At 47.5% G+C, this 25,286-nt stretch overlaps 1 protein-coding gene across 1 annotated transcript in view; it reads right to left on the bottom strand.

Annotated features, from left to right (window-relative positions):
* Positions 1 to 25,286, bottom strand: part of SEC24D (SEC24 homolog D, COPII coat complex component) — a 658,686-nt gene that overhangs the window by 266,787 nt on the left and 366,613 nt on the right. The window contains exon 10 of the mRNA XM_069630689.1: positions 38 to 153. Within this exon, the coding sequence (XP_069486790.1) occupies positions 38 to 153 (116 nt within the window). The remainder of the gene's footprint in view (positions 1 to 37; positions 154 to 25,286) is intronic.

Below are 25,286 nucleotides of genomic sequence, written 5' to 3'. Positions count from 1 at the left end.
TAAACATACATTGTTGAGGGTGATCCTAAATACTTACTCTGCAATAATCCAAAGTGGCACTGAACTCATAAGATCCCAGCGACAGCTCTGGCCTTTCATAGTAATCAACTCTTCGCCCAATATGGTCCAGATGTTGAAAATAAAATGGAGGGACTATTGGAGGTAAAACAGAAGGCAATATTCAACATTGTTTTTCTTTTGTAACACAAACAAATTAACTAAACATGTTTCATGATAAAGTGGGAGATTGTTAACTGCATTTTGATGCAAAGCATTTATTTATAGGTTTTACCTTAATTCCTACACCACCTGTATGATAAGTACTATTTTGGAAAGAAAGCTTACGTACGTACGCTTGGAGCAACATTTAGCATCATGGCTTAGTTTGCCACACGTGTTCTGGGCACTGATTTGCTAAGAAGATGGTTTTCAGATTGTGGGCCCGATTCATTGATGTTTTTGCACGGTTCAAAGTGAATTTGCACTGCTGATACAAACCCTGATACATGGAACCGTGCAAAGAGTATTTTCTGCAGTGCAAAGTCAGTGCATAGTCATTTTTGCAGTACAAAATGACTTCGCACGGGCTTTACACTGCAAAAATACACTTTGCACAGTTCCATGAATCAGGGTTTGTGTCGGCAGTGCAAAGTCACTTTTAAGGAGTGCAAAGCCACTTTGCACCCTGCAAAAAATTCCATGAATCGGGCCCTGGGTCTCATACAGTGAGATACCCAGGGATAGTTTGTAATATTCCTTTCAGTGAGCTTACTCCTCGAAGCTCATCAATGCCCGTAGACCCTTCCTATCACCCGACAGCTGTATTACGCTGGTCAGAGCCCTTATACTGTCTACATTAGACTACTGCAATGCCCTCTATAGGGGCGCTAATAGCCGCAACATCGAAAAATGACAGGTGAGCCAAAATAATGCATTAAGAGCAGCCCTGAACATCCCTAAAAAACACACATATCACTATGATAAAACAGAACGTCCACTAGTTACCGGTCCAAGAGCGAATACTATTCAAAACCCTATGACGTACATAGATGTCTGTCCAACTCAGCTCCCAAGTACCTATCTAAGAAATGTGCCCCCTACCAATCTAACAGACCCACGCGTTCATCCTACTCCCACTTACTCTCTATTCCCAGATTCAAATTATAGAAAGCTGGGGGCAGGAGCTTCCCAGTGCTAGCTGCCAAACATTGGAACATTCTGCCATCATCATCAAGATTGTAATCCTCATTTTGGTCATTCCGCAAAAGTTTGAAAACTTGGCTCTTCACACAAAGGGGGTCATTACGAGCTAGGAGGTAACCATGCCGTAATTTGCGACATGGTTACCTCCTTACCAGGTACCTCAAATGGGGACTTACCGGGCCATTCCCACCATGGAGGACCCGGTAATTCCTCATTCAAGGAACCCGGACCCGGTACAACCCCATTCCCATTCGAGCCCCCATAGGGCTCAATGGGAATGCAGAGGGAGCTAACAACGGGCCCATTAACAACGGGCCCGCTGTTAGCTCCCTGGTTTGCTAGCGGGACCCACTAAGGGCACCTGGCTTTACCAGGCGCCCTTTGCGGGTCCCGCAAACAGACTCATAATAGGGCAGCAAGGGGTTAACGGCGCCAGCACCATTACCGGCGCCGTTAACCCCTTACCGCCCAGCTCGTAATGACCCCCAAGGTCTGCTAAAGTAATTCCCTATCATAGCAACTTCAACTGTATGCATGACTCTGATTCTAAAACTGTAACCTAATATGCAGGTCATTGGGCTGTGTTCGTGCTGGTAGAGAGATTCCCAGACCCCCCTTTGTTTGCATACATTAACTTTGGGTTTCACCCTAAGTTAACAGGGCAATCCAGACGTGAACCCCTTGCTCACTGTTCTTAGAGAGGCAACAGTTTCACCTCACTGATGATGCCCAACAAGGCTGAAACACGTGTATGGGGTTACTGATGGTACTCTTGTTCAGAGGAGAATTGCCTAGCATTTCGGCGCTGGACTGCCCCTGGGCAGGACAAAGGCTGATATGCGGGGACATTTCTTCTCTGTGAAAAGGACAGTGAGCTAAAGACTTGGTAGAGTCTCTCCCAGGGGTTATTAACCCAAGAACAGGTCATTGGGCTGTGTTCGTGCTGGTAGAGAGATTCCCAGACCCCCCTTTGTTTGCTAATATGCATGATGTATTGTCCGTTTCCATGAATATATGTACTTTTCTATACTGTTAAGAACCAGCGCCAAGATGCCTCAGGGTTTGGTGCGCTTTACAAGTGTCAAAATAAATAAATAGCACAGGCTTGGAATTGCTTGAGCGCCAACACGGTTGGCTTTTGAGTAAACTAATAATGAATTGAAATAGTGTTTTGTTATTGTGGGTTCAATGTCATTTCATCGCGCGATGTTTTAGGTTTTTTACTGCAAATTGTTTAACGAAAAAACCCATCACACTTTTTTTTAAATTATTTTGAGGGGGGTTCCCCCACAAACTCCACATTCCCTTTAATTTTTTTCTATTCCCAAACACCCACATCCCATATATATATATAATTTTCTAACCCTCAAAAAAATTTGATGGATTTTTTTCATTAAAAAATTCACAGTAAAAAACCCTGCGTAAAAACGTCCCGCGATGAAAGGATGTTGTATCGTTATTGTGACCTCTTCAGTGAAATGTGTGCTTCAGTATGGGATGCCTTTTTTCATTTCTTACCTTTGTCACAGTTTGTATCAAAATGTTGGGTTTTGATGGCTGTTTTTTTAGCAATGCTATCTCCTGCAGAGTGCCATGTCTCATCTGAATACCATCTGTCTTCGTGACTTGCACCTTTTCATATAGTACACAGTTGCTTTCATGTGTGAATTGCTGGGGTGGGTGAGGTGAGCAAGGGAACGGCAACTTCAGCACTTACATTCTTTTTAAAGGCATCCCCCCAACATCAGGCCACCTTTTTAAGTGTTGGAATAAAAGGGGAAATAGTTGTGGCAGTGAACTGCGTGGCATATGACGTGATTCGAATATATGTTTAGGTAAACATAGTGGATTGATTCATATTTTTTATGTACTTTAAACAACATGTTATTTCGTTTTTCCCTTTCAACGAAAAATATGCTCTGCAAAATGCACACCAGACTTGTAAGCTTGGCATGGTGCTCTCATGTACATGTACCATTCAGAAACAATATGCACACATAGTTGAAACTGTGTGTCAGAGATAGATGTCATTTAAATTGGGAATTAGGTGCAAGTGTAAAGGCTATTTTCTGCAGGATTCAGGGACTGTGATTTCTCCTCACATAAAACAAGCTTCGGGACCTCCCCTTTGCTGTCCTTAAGACAGGCCTCCGGTGTCATCATCAATCACAACCATTTCTTAAAAATACAAGCCTAAATACAAGAAATAATATGCTCTTAGATGGGAATTGCAGTGAAAGACTAGATAAGGCAGGTCTGCTCTGCAATACTGGTGACCTGCAGCTCACAAGTCTCATAAAAAGTGCATTAGCTTAGTCATTAGCCCTTGGAGGGGCAGGCTAATCTAAACACAGACCCTTCTCTTTACGTCCCATGCCTGAACAGGAGAGTGAAACTTAAAAAAGGTGGGGGTCTAGGAAAATGAGTAATGAAGCTGCACATTGTTTTTAGATGGGAGAAATGCATTTTATTGTGTAAAATTGACAATATACATCACAGAACAGTCACTCCATGCTTTTATGAAAGGTGACCGTTAACCTCTTCTAACCATGCTAAAAAGATTTTTGTGTGATAAACATAACTGAAGCTCTTCATGAAAATGTGATGTGCACAAAGGAAGAGAAGAACAAGTTACTTCTTACCTTGTAACGTTCTTTCGACGGGATGTTCCTCCGACTTATTCCTTCTCTTTGATAATACGTTTCCAGCTTGCTGGCCTCGGAAATTTTTTCTGTAGAGGGCGCTGCTCGTCGACGTCCGCCGAGTCGATGTCCCTCGACAGCCACCGCATCGGCGCCGACGTCACCATGCCCATAAATAGCCACGCGCTGCGTATGTTGCTCAGTTCCGTTTTGTAGCATAAGAAAAGTCATGCCTGAATTGGTTATTGACCTGGAAGGAGCGTAAGCTACAACCACAAGGGAAGTATTACTGCGGGGATAGATGGGAGGGGCGATAAGGAACACGTCGGAGGAACATCCCGTCGAAAGAACGTTACAAGGTAAGAAGTAACTTGTTCTTCGAAGGGATCGTGTCCTCCGACATATTCCTTTTCTTTGATAGACTCCCATAGCAGTGGCATGTAATTGGAGGTGGGAGTAAGAATGTTATGTATCCCTTTAGGGATGGACTGAATGTAATACGACCTTGCCAAATCTGGTCTCTTGACTAGTGGAGGAATCCAGGTTGTAAAATTGTGAATGTATGTGCGGACGACCATGTGGCAGCCGCACATATGTCTCTGACCAGTACCCTTCTTTGGAGAGCCAAAGAGGCTGCGATACCCCTGGTTGAATGAGCCCTAAGATTTTGGGGTGGCTCTTTCCCTACCAGTTTGTAACATTCCAGAATGGCCAAAATAATCCACCTGGAAATGGTTTGATTTGTTATGGGTAGTCCCAACTTGTGACCTGAGTATCCTACAAACAGTTGGTCTACTTGCCTGATCCTAGCCATTCTGCTGATGTAAAAGTTGAGAGCTCGCCTTGGGTCCAGCCTATGAAGCCTTTCTTCCTCTTTCCCTGGATGGTGAGGAGGGTAGAACGAAGGTAAGGTAATTTTATGAGTAATATGAAATTCAGAAACCACCTTTGGGAGGAAATTAGGCTTCACCTGTAGGACAACTTTGTCCTTGTGGAAAATTGTATGTGGGGGTTTACAGCAGAGAGCTTGTAGCTCGTTCACCCTCCTAACAGATGTTAGTGCTACCAATAGGACAGTTTTAAGCGTGAGAAATCTCAGCGAACAAGAGTGAAGTGGTTTGAATGGAGTGCCCATTAGGAAGTTTAAGACTAAATTTAAGTCCCATAAGGGAACCTGGAATGGTTTTGGAGGATAAACATTAGTTAATCCCTTGAGAAATTGTATCACTAGAGGTAGTTTGAAATACGATGGTTCCTCCACAGTGCGCTTGAAGATAGAAAGCGCTGCGAGATAGCCTTTTACAGTGCCAACTTGAAGGCCTGAGTTTGCCAAGTAGAGTAGAAACGATAACACCGTTGGTGTACCACATGAAAAAGGGTCGATATTCTCTTCCCTATATCAGCTGCAAAATTTGTTCCAACGGCAGCGGTATAAAGACTTTGTTGCTGGCCTTCTGGCCGAAAGCAACACCTCCATGACGTCATCAGGGAGATCCCAATCCTTGTACCTCACCCTTTCATAAGCCAAGCGTGAAGGTTGAGGGTTCTGGTGTCTGGATGGAGAACCTGACCTCCCTTCTGCGAGAGAAGATTCTCTTTGAGTGGAAGACGGATTGGAGGGCAGATGGACATATCTAGAAGACCCGGGTACCACGTTCTCCTGGCCCAATCCGGGGCAATTAGGATCATGGTTTTCCGGAATCTTCTCAACCTCCTGATCATTTGAGGAATAACAGGGACTGGTGGGAACGCGTAAAGGAGTGGAAACTCCCAGTCCACTACGAACGCGTCTCCTAGAGCTCCTCTCGGGGGAAATGCCCTTGAACAGAACAGATCGCACTTCCTGTTGGTGCTTGTGGCGAACAGATCCACCTGAGGGGTTCCCCAAAGGGCAAAGATCTCTTGAAGGACTTCCTGAGCTAGCTCCCACTCGTGGGAGACTGTGCTCTGCCTGCTCAGAGCGTCCGCTGTCAAGTTCTTCTCTCCGGCTAGGTGGACTGCCGATAGAGAGATTCCTTCCCGAATTGCCCAAAACCAAAGCTGCATTGCCTCTCTGCACAGTGGCAGTGATCCTACGCCTCCTCTTTTGTTGAGGTAGTGCATGGCCACCGTGTTGTCCGTCATTATCAGGACATTTCTCCCCTGTACTGATGGCAGGAAAGCTTTCAGCGCTAGTCTGATCACTCTCAGCTCCAATAGGTTGATGTGTAGTCTGGACTCCGATGGAGACCAACGACCGCTGATGGGCAAGTCGTTGGCATGGGCTCCCCAGCCCGTGAGTGAGGCGACTATGACTACTGTTATCTCCGGCCATGGTTGCCAAAACAGTTCTCCTTTCAAGATGTTCTCTGGATAGGCCCACCATTGAAGGTCGCGGGCTACTTTGTCCGGAATCCGTAGGAGATCTGTCATTCTCCCTGAGAATTGCGACCACTGAGTTCTCAGTGCCCACTGAAGGGATCTCATTCTCAGGCGAGCCTCTGGCACAAGGAAGATGCAGGATGCCATGAGGCCTAGCAACCTCAAAAAGACGAAGGCTGGGAGACGTTGGGCATTTTGAAACTTGTTGACCATCTGCAGAATATCTTGAGCCCTCACCTCTGGTGGCGAGGCTTTTCCCAGGGAAGTGTCCAGGACCGCTCCGATGAATTGGAGTCTCTGTGATGGTATCATCTGTGACTTCTTTAAATTGAGGGAGAAGCCCAGTTTGTGAAGGAAGTGGCAGACATAATCTAGCTGGATCTGAGCTTGTTCCGAAGATACAGCCCTGATCAGCCAATCGGGATAGACGTGGATCCCTTCCCTCCTTAGACTCGCAGCCACTACCGACATTAGCTTGGTGAAGACCCTCGGGGCGGAGGTCAGCCCAAATGGCAGAATTCGAAATTGATAATGAGAGTCGCCAATTGCGAACCTCAGGTATTTCCTGTGTTTGAGATGGATAGGCACATGGAAATAAGCATCCTGAAGGTCCAGGGATACCAGCCAGTCCTGGAGCTGGAGGGCCTGAAGGATCTGAGAGAGAGTTACCATCTTGAACTTGTCCTTCCTGAGGAACTTGTTCAATTCTCGTAATTCCAGGATGGGTCTCAGTCCTCCGTCCTTCTTTGGTATGAGAAAGTAGGGGGAGTACCAGCCCTTGTTCCTGTCCGCTACAGGTACCGGTTCTATGGCACCTTTCTCTAGCAGGTCTATAATTTCCTGCAAGAGGAGCGGATCTGGAACTTTTAGAGAGCTGTGCCCGGGTGGATGACTCTGAGGGATGTGTAGAAAGGGCAGGCAGTAACCCTGGGCAACTGTCTCCAATGCCCAAGCATCTGACGTTATAGCCTGCCATTCCGTCAGATGGTGAGTTAACCTGCCCCCTACAGGTGTCTTGTGCGGAAAGACCTCAGAGTGGTTTGGGGGCGGCTGATGCAGATGCCGAGGGTAAAGAGGCACCTGCTGCTGCCGCGGCCTTAGTACCTTTGACCCGTCCACCTCGGGTGGATCTCCTTTGGCCTCTTTGAGCCGGCTGTCCTCTGCCTTTCCCGAATGCGGAATAATAGCGAAAGGACTTTCCTCTTCCAGAAGTTCCTGAGGAGCGAAAAGGAGTTTGGCGGATTGCAGCTCCTAACGATTTTGCTGCTGCTTTAGATGTTTGCAACTTTTCCAGACTGTCATCAGCCTTCTTTCCGAATAATGAAGAGCCGTCAAAGGGCATATTCAAAAGTCTGGCCTGTACATCTGGAGCAAAGCCAGACTTTCACAACCACACATGCCTGCGGATTGTTGTACTTGCAGCCATGGCCCTGCTGATACTGTCAGCGGAATCGATGCCAGTTTGAAGTGACTCGCACATGGCATCCTTGCCATCTTTAATAATGTTAAGGAAGGCTTCCTTTTCCTCTCCTTCGGGTATGCAGTCAGCCGCTGATGAAGCACACTCCCACAGTGTGTGACTGAACCTGGCGAGCGTACAGGTGGCGTTGATGGACTTCAACGCCATACTGCAAGCAGAGAAGACTTTCTTCGCCATAGAATCGTACCTCTTGTCATCTCTATCCTGTGGGACAGTAGGGCAAGCGGTCCTACTGCTAGATGAAGTTGCCGCTTGGACCACCAGGCTCTCTGGAGTCGGGTGTTTTGATAAGTATTCAGGGTCAGCAGCCGCTACCCTATACTTGGCTGACAATCTTTTATTGACCGCAGGGATAACTTCAGGAGTTTCCCAATTAGATGTAATTTTCCTTTGTAAAGCTGCATGGAAGGGGACCACAGGATCCTCCTGTGGACCTTTGTCTAATATGTCTGTCAGGTCATCCTGTTGAAAAACAGGCGAAGGCGCAGACCAACCCATAAATTCAATAATTCTTGCCATAAGGGTTCTATAGGGTGTTTCGGCATGTTCCCCTGGGTCTGGCTTAACAAATTCCACTTCTGGGGAAGTGTCCAGCCCACTTGCCTCATGTAGTGACTCCTGTAGGTCCTTCAACCTTCTTTCCTCAGAGGTGAAATCCTCTGAAACAGGCAGTGTGGTCCTCTGCAACCCAAAGGTTTCCTGGTCAGAATCTTCCCCCTCTTCATAAATTGAAGATAGTCCAGGGTACTCTGACCTCTGAAATGGTGTAAAACCCATCTCTAAGGCAGAAGGAGCCAAACTCATCATTATTGGGTGAGAAACCGTCGATGTCGTCGACGCCGATGTGACAGGCTTCGAAGGCGCCGAGAACGGTGTCGAGAAATCTGGAAGAGGTCTCGAAGAACTCGAGAGGATCGGGAAACCTACTCAAGGATGTCGACGACGGTCTCGGCGTCGTGCCGGAGGCCCTTGGAATCACTGTTGGCATAGCCTTGGTCTTTTCTTTCATCGGCGTCGATGTCGGCGTCGATGATGGCATCGAGTCAATCGACCGATGCGTTGAAGAACCCTTCTACAATGGCGTCGATGGCGCCGATCCATGCGTCGAAGGAATCTTCGACGACGGCGTCGAAGACGGTGCCTTCTTACCTGATGGCCCGTGGCGCTCTCGGGTGGAATGTTTCGCCGGGTGCTGCGACTCGCGGCGTTTTGATTTTTTGAGTTTTTCACCCAGGGTATCACCCTCAGCTGTCTTCGAGGGGGTCGGGCCGCTTTCTCGAAGACGCTTAACATTTTCCTTCTGAATTCCTCCCACTCAGCCTGAGAGCTGTGTTTTGTGGGACAGGAGACCCTTTCTGGGGAAACAGAAGACGATGAGGAAGGGGATCTTCGATGTCTCTTCTTTGAGTGTCTTGATCTCGATGAATGGTGGGAGCTACTTCGAGATCTAGAATGGGAATGTTTTCGACGGCGAGGAGATGAATGCCTCGACTCAGCCGAAGAAACCTTCGAGGAGGTTTTGACTGACTTACCTCTCTCGAGCTTCCCCATGCGCTCCTTCAAGGCTTTCACCGTCATGGATATGCAGTCCTCACACTTCGAACAATGGTGCTCTGCTCCCAAGCACCACAAGCAGATCCTGTGTGGATCTGTTATCGACATTTTTTTTACCGCAGTCTCGACATTTCTTGAAGCCGGATCGCGGCGTCGTCGGTTCCGATGAAGATGCCATCGAGAACGAGTTGGTATTTATTCGAGTAGATATAGAGGGTTATCCTGACTGAACTGAGCAACGACGTTCCGAGGCCCCACGAAGCGCGGAAAAACGGAACTGAGCAACGGACGCAGCGCGTGGCTATTTATGGGCATGGTGACGTCGGCGCCGATACGGTGGCCGTCGAGGGACATCGACTCGGCGGACGTCGACGCGCAGCGCCCTCTACAGAAAAAATTTCCAAGGCCAGCAAGCTGGAAACGTATTATCAAAGATAAGGAATACGTCGGAGGACACAATCCCTTCGAAACTGTATATCTGCACAAGAATGACATGCAGATCTCAAACTATTCTCATTTGCACCTTAAAATGTAGTGCTCAAAAATGTATTTGTACACCTCAAACTGTGGAGATTATTATTAGGATTTGCAGAGTGTGACCTATGGTCCGAAGGCATCTAGGCGCTAGGCAGCAGAGAGCAGTTTTACTGAAACAGAGCCTCAAGACTAAAAGACAGAAGGAGAGCTCAAAATATGAGTCTCAAGTACTTTCCTAAAAGGAAAGTATTCAGTCTCAACTCTCAGGTGTAGCAGAAGAGCATTCCACAGACTGGCGGCCAGTACCGAAAACGAGCGGCCACCTAGCCGCTTACAGCAAAACTTGGGATTCTTCAGAAGAGCCTATGATTCAGAGCGAAGACATCTTGCTGGACAATACCTAGCCAGTTTCTTCCTCAGGTACCTACGACCAGCATTGTAGAGAGCACAGTGTGCTATACAGAAAATCTTAAACTCGATCCGTGCTCCCACCGGAAGCCAGTGCAGCCGGTGAAGAAGAGCAGCTGAAGGAGTCAATCGATGAACTTTAAGCACTAAACACGTTGCTGTTTTCTGGAGTACCTGCAGTCGCTGAATCTGATACTTCGGTTGTCCCAGATAGAAACCATTACAGTAATCTAACGACCCCATTATCGAGAATGACACCAATGTGGTACGCTTTTCCGGAGGGCAAGGGAAGAATTTTTCTCAAAGCTTTCAGTTTCCCGAAGCCATCCAGCATATGTCAGAAATCTGGGCTTCTCGTGAGCCATTGGGGACAATGTTCACACCCAGGCTCTTAACTGAAGCGCAAGGAGAAGGGCAAAGGCCAAGGGATTCAGGCCAGTATTGTGAATTCCAGAGATTATTCCTTCCCTGTGGTCCAACCACTAATACCTATGTTTTATTCCTGTTTAGTTAGAGCCAATTGGCCGCCATCCAGGAACCCACTTTCTGCAGGCAGTCATGCAACTGACTCAGGGATGCAGTTTGAGGAGAGTCCAGCCTAAAAATCAGCTGTGTATCATCCGCGTAAGAATAGAAGAGTACACCACACTCTGTAATGAGGTCGGCCAGCATGCAAAGATACAAGTTAAATAGAAGAGGAGATAAGGCTGACCCCTGCGGGACTCCACAATACAGTTCTACAAGAGAAGAAAAACACGCTTGAAAAGAGACCGTCTGCGATCGGCCCTCTAAGAAGGACGTACACCAGGCCAGGAGAGATCCAGTAACACCAACATGTTCCCAATGTATCAAAGGCTGCAGAGAGATCCAGGAGAATAAGAGCTCCGGTCTCTCCGCGGTTCTGAAGCCGCGCAAGATCATCCAGCAGAGATCATTACGGACTCCGTCCAAGGGCACTTGCCATGTAGTGAGATTTCTATAGCCCTGAAGCAGACCGAGCCCACCTGTCGAAGTGAGATGATGAAGTTCTCTCCTCCCCTCGTTATCCCAAAGCACTCCCATATTCCCTTGTCCTATCAGCACACAGGTGGGAGTGGGGTAGTGACACTCCACCAATCCCTTTCACGAGAATTATGACAAGTTAGTGATGTCATCTGCCCTATAACTAAGCCAGCCTGCCTCAAAGCTGGACTTTTCCCACTAATTCCAAGTGGCAGTGTACCCTCACACTCCCTGATGCCCAGTCCAGAACTCTCCTGTAAGTAGAAATACCCCAAGTCATAGATTGTGTATGCCCTATATTTTCAGCATTGTTTTAGTATAGTCCCATTGAAAAATCCCCCATTTGCCTGTGTATCCTTAGCATATTGATCCAAGTAAACCAATCGCATTCCCGGGATCTGTATTGGTGGCATTCGAAACCAACAATATTTTCCCAGTGAGTTGTGAGCCGGTATAGTCAAAAAGATTTGCCAAAAGAATTAATTTAAAAAAAACCTCATTCCATGTGTGTTCCCATTGTAAGGTGCAAAACATAATTGTCCCTGTGTTCCCATTGTAAGGTGCAAAACAAAATTGCTTCCATGTGTGTTCCCATTGTAAGGTGAAAAACGAAATTGTTCCTATGTTCCCATTGTAAGGTGCAAAACGAAATTGTCCTGGTGTTCCCATTGTGAGCTAAAAACGAATTATCATTTTCATTTTCTTTCTCACATTGCAATTGTGCTAAACATCCCAAAATCGATTTTCCCATTCTGTTCTGACCATAATCTTAAAGCCCCGCGTGTTATTCTCAGGTGCAGCAAAACAAATTTTCCCCTTTTCTTTCTTACTGTCATAGTGTTCCTGTGACTCAGACCCCAAAATCCGATTTTTCCATTGTGTTCCCACTCCCTGCCACTGCCTTCCATACAAAAGAGTCCAGCCTAGTGGATTTTTGGAGTGTGAGGGTTGCTGGGACCAAAGTATAACCCTGTTTGCAGTCATTTTCATTGTGCAGTTTGAACTTTGCTTGTAGTGGGGGATGAAGTAAACGGTAGCTATTGTAACTGCATATTCTAGTGTCATCTCTTTGTTGGTACTTTACCAAAAAGAATATTTTGTCTTTGTGTTGCCACAACATTGGTGGCTGATGTAATCGGTTTGTTCTAATTTGACTTTAATAAATACATTTATAAATGTATTATTAATACACACCGGCCTGGTTCCTAGTCCATTATGGCACCAGGTATCTGTTGGGGTTGTGTGCGAGACGGGTTGGAGGCTTTATAAAAAAGGACCTGAATGATAGAAATAAAAGCGTTTTTATTGTGTGCCACATTCATTGTAGGGGAAGGAGATCCCTGACTTGCGTGCGACGGTATAATAAACCGCGACATACCAGTCTGTTTATTTGAATTCAGTAGTTCTGTAACAAATAACAATTAAAAAACAATGCCAATTCAAACAAGGCATTGGCAGAGGTAGTATTCAAACCCAGTTTGCATAGCTGCTCCTCATTTGGAGGGCCATGTCATCTATCTACTCGCCAAACCAACAGTTGAGTGAAGCCCACTAGGCACAGGTGAACTTTAACACAACCCCACATGTCAATGTGCACCTAGCTTGGGCAAAACCAAGCACAAAGGTTTTGAAATGTCCTTCTTGCGCCACACCATGGAGAGAGTGGAGAGGTGCAGTTACTTTCTCATTTTATGTATGTCAGCAACAATAATAAAGAAATCAATAAAAGAATACGCCACTTGAAGAGACAACATATCTTTCATTGGGGCAACTGAGCATTTCATGTTAGCCGATATTACAACTTTCCTGGCAGGTACTGTACTCCTCTCCAGACTTGTAATTTAGCGTTAGGTGACTTCCCACATACAGGGCACAGGTGGCTTGACAGAACTGTGGATGAGTTCAGACATCCTCAGAATACATATGAACGTGACAAGCGTTTCAAGCTTCCTATTGTGGCTCATTCGCTGCTGACGTCTACATATAATACATACCACTACGAGCGTAGAATCAAAAGCTGTGTGACTACAACGGCCTTCTTCCTATGCTTTACTTCTGTGTCGTCTCAGAAACAAAAGAAATTAAAGATGCTTGGCATCGGCCTTGGAGGGTTCATGTTTCAGAGTTGCAAAGATTACTGTATTAGGCAAGAACAATGGCCTCCTGATCCAGGGGAAGAAATCCAAGTAGATTTAAGTGTCTACGAGGACTAGTTCTGGCACACACACTGGGATCCATCCAAAAGCACAAGAGTGTTTACTTTATGAGTCACGTACAGCACACTTGAACAAATATGGCATGGTATCTCCTGTGAAAAGAGCCGCTGTCACTGGAAGATTAATGGAAGGGCGAGCCATTAGAGGAGCTGTCGCAGACTCATTTCGGTTACAGCTGCAGCAGGGTGCACCGAGAACGAGTGCCCTCCTGGAAACATTTAAACATCTGTAGGAAATGCTGCGGACTTTGGCAACTATTTTGCACTGGCATTTGTAACTATGTTTTAAAAAACACATGCCGGGGTAGGAAGAGGTAAAAAATGCTGCAGGATCATGTGACTTGCAACTTTTTCAGAGCATCAGGATCGTGAAGGTGTGTCCCTCATGTGCATTCCTTGGCCATTGCCATGCCTACAGACACATCAATGTTTCATATGCAAAGTGTATATTAATGGGTGTACACTCCGCTGTGGACAATTAAGTTGGAAATTAGCATGGGCACAAATTACAAGCACACCTGGTACAATCTGCACAGACGCATGATGCACGCGCACCCAATAAAAAAATGCTGAAATCCACTGTTTGTAAATAGGGCGCATTTTGCATCAGCAGCAACTTTGGAATTTTCGGCAAAAACGCTTTGTGACTTGGCCTTACATTGGCTTACACACCATATACATTTGAGCATAACCGCAATGCGCCCGCGCACAGACAGACACACACACACACACACAAGGCATGAACTATTTGTGAAATGAGCTTGATTAATATGGGTCGCTTTTTGCCTCGATTTACGAAACATTTCCATAAATAAGTGACACACACCTAAGCTTGGACAAATAAGTAACAAACCTATCATAAACTGTGCGTGATTCCTAAATGTAACTTGAATAATAATGTAAGATTCTAAAGGAATCTTACATGAGTAGCTAAGGACATGGAGAAAGACATCTGCACCCATAAAGTAGTACCGTTTTGGTACTTGCAAAGGTTTGGAAAATCACTTTAATACGGAAACATCAAAAATGAATGCTGTAGCATTTTGTTCGACTATTGTGGTGTTTTGTGGTGTATTTTTATCTTCCTTTTTTACCTATATTGCGTCATTGTATGTGCTGATTTATGAATAGATGTTTTCTATCCGTAATAAACATTGAATTGAAAAAGCACAGCTAAGTTGACATGTTGTAAGGTGTGGAATAAAGTGCATCATAGTCAAAATGCCATATGTCACACAATATGTTACGTTGTTTCTCTTTTATACTTCACACATCACCACTGTAGTGGTCTTAAAGTGCTGAGCCCTGTCCGTGAAGAAGTGAACTGTGACCCCGTCTAGGGTGGAAGCCAGAATGCGGTTTATGAGATGAAAAGAAACGGGGCCAAGAAGAGCGGGGAAGAGTAGGACAAGTCAGAGAGATAAAAACGTACACCTTGACTCAAAACATGCAGGGAAATAAAAACATACGTGTGAGTGAAAGAATTGTTTATAGGGTGGAATCTAGAGCGCAGCATATGAAGTAATGGAAACAATACCCGGGAGTGCAAATAACTGGCTAATATGGCACCTTTTTCTAAAATTGAAAAGGGTGTGAAGCAGTTTGTTGTGTCTATGCAGTATTATTTAGGGAAGGCACAATCATTAAAATGTGGTCCTTACGAGCCCGGTCGTGAAAGCGCCCACAGAAACCACATGCTATTCAAAGCTAGAAAATACTTCAAAGCTAGAAAAGACAGTCTGAAAGTCATGGTAGACGACACTGGAGTGGAGTCAAGCAAAGGGCAGTTCCTCAAGGCCCGTCTGGTGGCTAGTTTGGAGAGGAAGACCGTGCCACATCATGGAACCCAGAGCACAGATGCCTCCTCTACAAAACAACAGTGTGTTTATCAGGGCTGACCTAGGATCTCTGCACTCTAAAATAGCCCGGCACTCAAGAAGTGAATGCACATTGTCATTAAAACAAGTTTATTTCACAACGACTGCTGGGGAGAGGCTAGACAACTCCTTGGAGATTTAACTAATCTGAGTCTCCCTGAACCACAAAACAGATACAGTATATATACATTTCCAGAACAGTTAACACACTCCCACATTTCCCTCATGTTCCCTTACAAATAGTTTAGCCCTATACAAGGAAATCTAGTCCCCAGAATCTCATTGGCTGCCTTCACTGTGGCACTGTCCCCTTAGACAAAATGTAAAGATGTTGCAAATACAAGTCCAATCCTCTTCCTGTGTTCCTTCCTGCAGGACATACAACCCTAACAAACCCTAACATGGGCATAAAATACAGTTTTAGTACTGATTCCACTTGGTCACAAACCTGCAACACTTAATCTGACACTCGTGGTTTATGCATGGGTACTTCACTTTACGAGGCTATAGAGAGGCTATAGAGAGCTTGATCGGGCACTAATTCTTCATTTCTCCAAACACGCTGACGCCGTGGATATTTATTCTTGGTGTCCTCTCGTGCCCTTTCATTATGCGACCACCATTTCAATCTGTCTGGCCCCTGGTCCCATCATACTCTTTTTCTTGCTAATCTATTTGACCCTTTCATGACCCTTTCATAGTCCTGGGGGCTTCCTTCTACAGTTTTAGCCACTAACACCAGATTAACCCTGCCGGGAGGCAGATGCTTCTTTGGCCTCTAGAACAACAATTTGCAAGCTCAAAAACCCTGGGCCCATCGCTCTTCATTCTATTTCTCTAAATATTCACCCCCATGTTGTTGTGGTGGTCCCTCTGCCAATCGATAGCTTCCCCCTTTATCCAGTCAGTCTTCCGAACAAGCTAGAATACTGTTTCACAAACTCAGGCCTCAGCCTACACAGCCCAACTCTGTGGCATCCAATCTCCCTGTGTATTTCCCATGTGTGCATGTTTATATTTATGTACGTGTGTTCAAAACTACTGAATCCCCCCATAATGGGTTTTCTATTCAAGAGCCTTTTCCCACTTAGTATGAAGCTCTGTGCTTTAAAACTCATCGAGCGAATTTGCACAATGTGCTCCCATATTATGTTGCTACGTGTATGCAAATCTAAATGTATCATCCTAGACACAAAGTAACACTAAAAGTAACTTTTAACAAACCTCAATTAACTATTCTAGATACATGCAAAAATGCAACATTGTAACAATATTGCAACCATTCTTGTCCAATCATAATAATAATATGATGCATGCAATGTGAACCTCTCTTTTCTATTGGGATATAATCCATCTACCCCAACAGGTATATGAGCTGCAGGGGTGTTATTTGTACTCCTGTAAGATCTCCTGAGCATAGTGCTGAGGATGTGGAGCAGCAGATGACTTGGTCATGCAAATACATTGGCATCTGTCTGTGAAGGTAGGTGAGGCAACCCAGTTTAACAAGATTGTTCCAATCATTGCATGACTGATGCAAAACCTTCATTAAACCTGTGATCACAATTGACAACTTCCTATGTCATCCTAAAGGTAGCAAACTGCTGCATTCTGAGCAAACATCTTGTCGGTGTTGCCGGCCAATACCTAGGCCAGTGTAAAGGCCACAATGTCCTTATATTGTGCCAAGCCAAATGTAAAGAAAAGTTGGAAAATTAGTATGAACCAAAAATGGATGTGGGCTGCCCATAGACTTTGTCCATATTTAAAAGTAATATTTTGTGATGTTAGAGAAATACATATAAATCAAACATCAGCAAGCCTAAGGTTAGTTATAAAGGCTTTAAAAAAAAAAAACCTTCACCCGAAATATGAAAATGGAATTAGGTACTTCAGCTAAGTCACCACATAGCAGCCATCATTGGAAGTTCACCTCCAGTTCTAAGGTACATCAGCAAATGCATTGAAGGTATGCAAAGTAGCTAAAATGCCAACCCATGCTCCAGGAAAATGTCGTTGTCTATAAGCAATTATCTTCCCAATCATTTAAAAAACAGGTCTTCTATGCCTGCTTTCTAATCTGCTCTTAAACTGTACCTCCTCACCCTGGAAGTGGCCCTGCTGTAACACAACACATCAACCACTTGGGGGTTATTGTGCTGGCTATTCTGTACATCTGCATGTTACTGTATGAAATGTATATTAGTTAGTCTATGTTGACTCCAGTGAATGTTACGAATTGCATATTCCCCCTCCACCACCTAGATCATTATAGGCTCACCTATCACATTGATATTTGTTAAACACAGATCAAAGCGGGTGCTCCACTCTCTTTTATTGTACTTATGTGCAGTGGTTCTGATAGAAGTGCTTTCCTTATTCAATAGACACAGTAAATAAAATCACAAATACATTCATGACACCACACATGGCATTGTATTAAAGGTGCTAATTCAGCGCCAGACAGCGGGACACACCTAGCAACTGCGAGAGTAAAGAAGGATGGTGGGGGGCAGGCTATATGGGAAATGACCCAGGTATTTTAAGCCACAGACGCCCCGTACAAAGGGATTTACTGGGAACGGTAGGGGATAACAAGGCATTGGGTGTACACACAGTCCAAGAAACTGCCCTATGATTAGCTAAAGAAGGGGAAGGATAAAAATAGCACCATCATAAACACACGTAATAGGAAATCCCTGAGGCGGGCTGGACCTAGGAAACCACAATCTGAAACGCGTGACCAGTACGACAGGGATCTGCAAAAGTGGGGTGGGGCTTAAACTACTCCTCACGAGAAATACAACATAACTAGAACAAGGCGATGTAATTACAGGGCGGTCAGCCTAACGAGCCGCTCAGTACGGCAGAGGGGAAAAATGGCTCTGTACCAGTGTGCCGGTCACATGACCGCCAATGCCCATCGGCAGGTGCCTGTGGGAGTGGAACACTGGACAGAGTGGCGTTCCTGGGGCAACCAATCAGACGGTAAGTTCTTGAGCTCTGCTGAGGTGGCCAGCTTCCAAAGTATCTACCACAGAGTTCGTGAAGGTCATCATTCAACAGGTATTGTGTGAATGTGCCCTTTCCCACCAGCTGCAGGGTATCTCGTGTTCCGTTCTCAATGGTGCAAACCAATGGCAGTGCATTAAAGATCCGGCGGTCAGCACAAGCGTTACTTCAGTAATAACAATTTGTTCTAGGGTGTGGTGTGGTGTGAATAAATGTGGTACCACTTGCGGAGACATTGTAATGGGAAACTGTTAACCTGCTTGTTTCCATTAGGCAATACTAATCAAATTAAACTTCGAGGAGGTGATGTCCACAAATCAATGAAATTCCTGGGAAACATAGAAAAAGGGAATTATCCATCTTGCAAGTGTTTCTATTGATTTCTGACTATTGTATATCTTGGTATAAAACTACTGTTCGTATTCCATTCAGATGTCAGCCTTTCTATCAGAGGCTGTACACTGTTCTGTTTGATTTGTGTTCACCCAGCTGAAGAGAGGGTCCCTGGAATGGCCCTCATGACCCCTATGCGAATGTCGACACGCAGGATCAAGAATGAAAGGTGTAACTCAATGTTTGGCCAGTCACCGACTGCACCAATGTATAAAAGATATGACAAGAGATATTCTCTCAGACAGCCACTCAAACCATATCCAGTTGATGGGTTCGAGGAGACAGAGGTGTCATCAATGGACTGACAATAAAGTCAGGTATCGATGATGTCATTAGTGACATCACAGCATAGCTGCGCTAACCATGAAGCAAATATGCATCCAGGCATGAAGTTACACAGACATGCACTAGACTGACATGAAAAACATGCTTATAACTCCTGTATGTAGAGGATGGATACATTTACATAATGCTAAGGACCCTGTTTCTTTCTTTCCTTCTTTCCTTCTTTCTTTCTTTCTTTCTTTCTTGCAAAAACGCAAGTTGCAGAATATACATGGACCAAGCTTGCATATGCTTTATTGCAACTAACTACAAGAAGCCATGAAAACACATAGGGAACCTATAGAGTGACTGAAGTGAATCAGGTAGGAAAAGCCAGGCCTCAAGTACATGGAAGAGGAGAGATGATCCCTGCAGCACGAGGCACAGAGCTGGTGTTCACAGCCAAGGACAAGGGTGAGTGGAAATTTCCTGGTTCCTGAGGCAGCAAGCCACCTGCAAGAATTCAGAATAAAACCCTCATAATTGCAGACAGAAGGGCTTCACTTTGCGGTCCGCTCACACATGATCCAGCAGGACAGAACAATGCCCATTTATTCGTGGTGGGAAGAGAAGCTGTTCCTAGAGAGACGGAGTGGAATGATACAAGTGTTGTCCACCAAAACTGCAACCTGCAGGCACTCTACCAGGCTAGGTGTTAATACCAGTAGCAACAATTGGGACACACAGCACTCCATGCCCCTTCCCATCAACTTGAAAAGGTACACCGAGCACTGTAACCAGAAAGGGTCCCAGGCCTGAAAGGACCCACCTTAGTCAATCCAGAAGCTCGATTTGTGAGGTGGTGTAAAATGTTGCATGGGCCAATGGTCTTCCTGCGACACTGCAACAGTATACTTTGCCACAGTTAGAGGAAGTCTCAGGTGGAGCGACCTGATATACAAAGCCAGTAGAATCACTAAGCTATATAGATCCTATATGTAGTTAGTCTAAGATGACCAATGAGGACACCCCATAGGTTTTTGGGGTGGACCTGATTTTTGTGACGTCACTCGTGAACAAAAACGTGTGACAGGTTCAGGAGCTGAGATTGCTGCAGATTTGTTTTCCTGTATGACCCCTCTCTGTATTGGATAATAAAAGACAGTATACTTGCTGAGTCTTCCGTTTTTTCATTGGGGAGTCTTTGATGGGCCCAAGATTCTCTGCTTACGTGGGACATTGTTATTGCGAATCTCCAATTCCCCTGGTTCACAACACAGCTGTAATAAACAGCATTGCTTCTTGCCCGGTACTTTCTCAACTTTTTGAGTACGTGGTTTTTATTATGCTCTAATTGGTGGACCCCCGACTACATTACTGGAGGCACCAGCTAGATCTCTTTGTCCTGCGTATCACTGAGGAGGCTCTGCAGATGCAGAGTTCACAAAGGTCTGCCAGGTCCCGAGCTCAGTGGACGGGTGAGCCTGCGGTGGAGGATCAGTGCAGAAGGGACTCGATAGTATTCAGGACATGAGTATAACGGTGCAAGAAGACACTGCATAATAGTGCATGCCTACGGCGGGGGAGGGATAGATTCTTTTTACGATGTATAGGACGCATCCTCAGAGAAGGGAGGACGATCAGCTGTAGTCATGTAGATATTAGAGCATACCACCAGATAGGGAGTGGGCGCTGGTGTAAGCATGCCTGCGGTAGAGCAGGAGAGGTGCATAGTGTGTGGCAAACTCCGTTAGACAGGAGTGGCGCATAGTGCATGTGATTGTATAGTTGCGTCATTGGGGGTATTAGTTGTGTTGTTTTTTTGTAGATAGGGACACGTGTGTGGTAGTTAGAGTCACTCAATGGTTAGGGCTTGTGGGGGACAAGTCAGCACCAAGAGGTATCTTGTGTAAAATAGCAGACTTTTTTGGCATTTTAAAAGCAGGAGTGTGCCGGTGATGCATGGTCACATACTGGACACTCTTGCACTAACATAGGAAACGGTGAGCCTGCAGACAGGACTGTCAAGTACTAACATTGAGTGAGTGGTCGGGCCTGTGGAGAGGGCAATTGCGAATGAGTGGAGTGCCTGGTGGGGCCTGTGGAGGGGGCCAAAGTGAACGTTGAGAGGTGTGCTTGGGAATAATAAAAAGGGGAAGAGTTGGGAAAACAAGAGGATGGGGGACACAGAGTAGTAGAATACAAATAAAGGATATAATGGCTTAGGTGGACAGCCCCTTAGACCACATGTCCCGCAAAAGGCCCCAGTATCATGAAAAACTATTCCAATATAAATTTCAGTGGGCCGGGGAGCCTGCAATGCAGTGTTTCTATGCATGTCCAGGGGAAGAGACATTTGACAGCAAGATAACAGAGAATATGTACCCGTACCTATTAACGAAATCTAACAACTGTAAGCTAAAAAGCAGGCAACACATATTGGGTCTCTGGATATTATATGAGACCAAAGGGGAAAAATGAAGAAGGAAGAAGAGACAGTGGGAGGGGGCGGACCAAGCTCAATGCCCCCACCCAATGGGTTATATCCCACCTTGCAACCAGACGCAGGGTATGGAACAAGTTACTTACCTGTAACTGTTGTTCTCCAGCATGGGTCTGGCATGGATTCACATGCTCATGAATATTCCCCGTCGTCAGGCTGGGAATCCTCGGTAAAGAAAAAACCAGTATCAGTTTCGTTTCTGATCTGTCTTTCGTAGTAATAACCAATCACTGGTCTCTGCGTCATACTGACCACAGCCAATGACTGCCCTCTACCTAAGCACCGCCTCTGGCAGCCATCTTCAGATTTGGAAGCACGTGAAGTGGCAGTATGACCAAGTGAAGAGCCGCAGAGGGGTAGGCGGGAGGGTTCGCATGTGAATCCATGCCAGACCCATGCTGGAGAACAACAGTTACAGGTAAGTAACTTGTTCCTTCTCCAGCATGGGGTCTGGCATGGATTCACATGCTCATGAATAAAGAATACATAGCAGTACACACATGCACAACCACGGGAGGTGGCAAAGGCTCAACATTAAGCATAGCATCAAACTCAACATTAAGCATCTTACCTCCTCACCAGGCTCACCTCAGGCGAACAGGTTGCGCAGCACTGCTTGGCCGACCCTGGACTCCTCCCTGGAATCCCGATCGACGCAGTAGAACTTCGTGAAGGTGTGCGTCGACCTCCACGTAGCAGCCCTGCATATGTCCAGCAGGGGCACACCAGAAAGGAACGGCGTGGTAGCTGCGATCGCTCTGGTGGAATGGGCTCTCGGACGGCCGGCCAGAGGTCGGTTTGCCAACCGATGACAGTACATGATACAGCCGGAGAGCCATCTGGAAATGGAAGCCTTCGAGAGAGCCTTCCCCTGATTGACAGGTCCAAAGTTCACAAAGAGTTGTGACGTCTTCCGAAAACACTTCGTGCGGTCCACGTAGAACTTCAGCGCTCTAGCTACATCCAGCGAGTGCAAAGTCCTCTCAGCCGGCGACGAAGGCGACGGGAAGAATACAGGCAACACCAAGGGTTCGTTGAGATGGAAGTCCGACGGTACCTTGGGCATGAAGGAGGGGTGCGTCCTGAGCACTACCCTCGTGTCGTGGAAAGTCAAGTACGGAGCCTTGCAGGAAAGGGCCTGGATCTCTCCCACTCGTCGTGCGGAGGTGATGGCCACAAGAAAAGCAGTTTTCCACGATAGAAACTTCAACGGAGCCGAGTGCAGAGGCTCGAACGGAGATCCCATGAGCTTGGTCAGCACCACGTTGAGCTCCCACGCCGGGGCCGGAGCCTTCACCGGCGGGAACGATCTGAACAGTCCCTTCATGAACTCTTTCACCAGGCGATGAGACCACAAGGATGTCCGCCCCGTGGTTCTGGTGTATCGGGAGATCGCAGCAAGATGAATCTTGATGGACGCGTGTGCCAGGCCAGCTTTGGCCAGCGTCAGCAGGTACGGCAGTACTTGGGGAGCCGTAATCCGTAGAGGGTTAATCTTCTGTGCGTGGCACCAGACAGAGAACCTCTTCCATTTGTGTCCGTAGCATTTAAGAGTCGAGGACGCCCTGGCCTTTGCAAGAACCTCTCTGCAGTCGGCCGGTATGTCGTATCCTCCAAACTCTAGCGCTGCAGGAGCCAGGCCTGCAAGTTCAGCGACTTCGGGTCGTGGTGGAGGATGGCGCCTCCTTCCCCGGAGAGTAGATCCGCGTCCGCCGGCAGCTTGATCGGCGGGGACGCTGACAAGTCCAGAAGGTCCGGGAACCATATCTGCCTCGGCCACGAGGGTGCGACGAGGATCATCCTGCACCGTGACCTCTTGAGCAGGTTGACTAGCCGGATTAGCAGAGGCAAGGGAGGGAACGCGTAGAGGAACAGGCCCTCCCAGGGGAACGAGAAAGCATCGCCCATGCTCCTCGTCTGAGGAAACCTGCTGGCGAACCTCCGGCACTTGGTGTTCGTCGCCGTCGCGAACAGGTCGATCTGGGGTGTGCCCCACCGTCGGAAGAGGCGATCCACCAGATCCTGCCGTAGTTCCCACTCGTGGCACGAGCGCAGCTCCCTGCTGAGTGAGTCGGCGATGGTGTTTTTTATCCCTGCCAGATGAAACGGCACCAGAAAAATCCTTTGGGCGACGGCCCAATGCCACAGGTCCTGCGCCTCCTTGGACAGCGCTGGGGACCTGGTTCCGCCCTGTTTCCTGATGTAAAACATGGTGGTGGTGTTGTCGGTGAAGATCCTCACCACCTTGCCCTTGAGGGACGGAAGGAAAGACCTGAGGGCCCAAAACACTGCACGGAGCTCCAGGACGTTGATATGCAGGGACTTCTCCGTCGGGAGCCAGAGTCCCTTTGCGTGCAGATTTTCGGTGTGCGCTCCCCACCCTTCCAGGGAGGCATCCGTTGTCACAGCCTCCTGGTGGGCTGGGGTCTGGAAGTCCATGCCCGCCGTCAGATGCGCGCGGGTGCCCCACCACCGTATCGCTCGTCGGAAGTTCTCGTCGAGCTTGATCCTTTCCTCGAAGCTGCCCGTCGTCTGGATCCAGCGCGCATCCAGGAATTCTTGCAACGGGCGCATCCGGAGCCTGCACATGGGAATGAGGTAGATGCAGGAAGACATCATCCCGAGGAGGGACTTGATGGACCTCACTTTGGCCGCGTCGGCCACCAACATCCGTTGCACCTTGCCCAAGATGGTCCTGGTCCTCTCCTCCGACGGGGAGGCCAGAAGGGACACTGTGTCGAGCCTCGCTCCCAGAAACAGTGCGACTTGCGCGGGCACCAGGTGGGATTTGGCGTAGTTCACGAAGAATCCCAGATCCGTGAGGAGTTGGACGGTCCTTGCCGTGTGAACCACGGCGAGCTCCCTCGTCTTGGCGCGGATGAACTTGTTCAGACGTCGGAGGTCTAGGATGGGGCGCCATCCTCCCGTCTTCTTCTTCACGAGGAAGTATCTCGAGTAAACTCCGGAGCCCCGAAGCCTCTTTGGGACGATTTCGATGGCGCCCTTCCTGAGCATCGCCTTTACCTCCAGGAGAAGTTGAGGGACGTGAAGTTCTTTCCTGGCCACGGGGGGGACGCGCGGGCACCTTCTTTGAAACTCGAGCGCGTGGCCCCGGGCCAGGGCGTCCAGCACCCAACGGTCGGTGGAGATGGACTCCCACACGCTGACGAAGCCCGCCAGCCGGCCTCCCACCGGGGTGCTCCGGTGGGGGCCCGACCCCACAGCCGGTTCAATCCTGCTTGGACGCGGCCTTGCCGCCTTGACCTCCTGGGCGACGACGGCGGGGTCCGCTAGACTTGCCTCGTCCTCTGTAGGCCTCTTGCGACGACGAGCGGGCCGCTTGACGGTAGGAAGCGAAACCGCCGCCGGAACCTCTGGAGGCGCCCTTGCCTCCGCTGCTCCGAAATGGCGTCCGACGTTGCTGCAGAACTCCGAGGGCCCGGGCCGTCTCAGTATCCGCCTTGATGGCCTGAAGGGAATCGTCCACTGTCTTCCCAAACAGGTTGTTCCCGTCGAAGGGCATGTCCAGGACTCTGGTCTGGACGTCCTGCCGGAAGTCCGTAGCTTTGAGCCATCCACGACGTCGAAGGCAAACGCCGTTGCCCAGCTGGCGGAACCCAGTGTCGGCGATGTCCGTCGCCACGGTGATGGCGTGGTCCGAGGCCACCTCACCTTCCTGCAGGATCTCCAGGGCCTCCGCCCTCTTGTCGTCCGGCAGAAAATCCAGCAGGGGAGCTATCTTGTACCAGAGCTCCCTGTCGTAGCGAGCCACGATAGCCAAGGCGTTGGCCGCTTTAATCGTCGTCGCTGCCGACGAGATGACTCTACGTCCCATAGCATCCAATTTCTTTCCCTCGCCGTCCGGCGGGGAAGTCGATGTGGAGGCCGCACCCCC

This window comes from Ambystoma mexicanum, chromosome 6q, assembly GCF_040938575.1.
Source record: "Ambystoma mexicanum isolate Mex_15411 chromosome 6q, UKY_AmexF1_1, whole genome shotgun sequence".
Classification (NCBI taxonomy): domain Eukaryota; kingdom Metazoa; phylum Chordata; class Amphibia; order Caudata; family Ambystomatidae; genus Ambystoma; species Ambystoma mexicanum.
The sequence above is the reverse complement of the archived record's forward strand: the minus strand, read 5'-3'. Positions and strand labels throughout refer to the sequence as shown.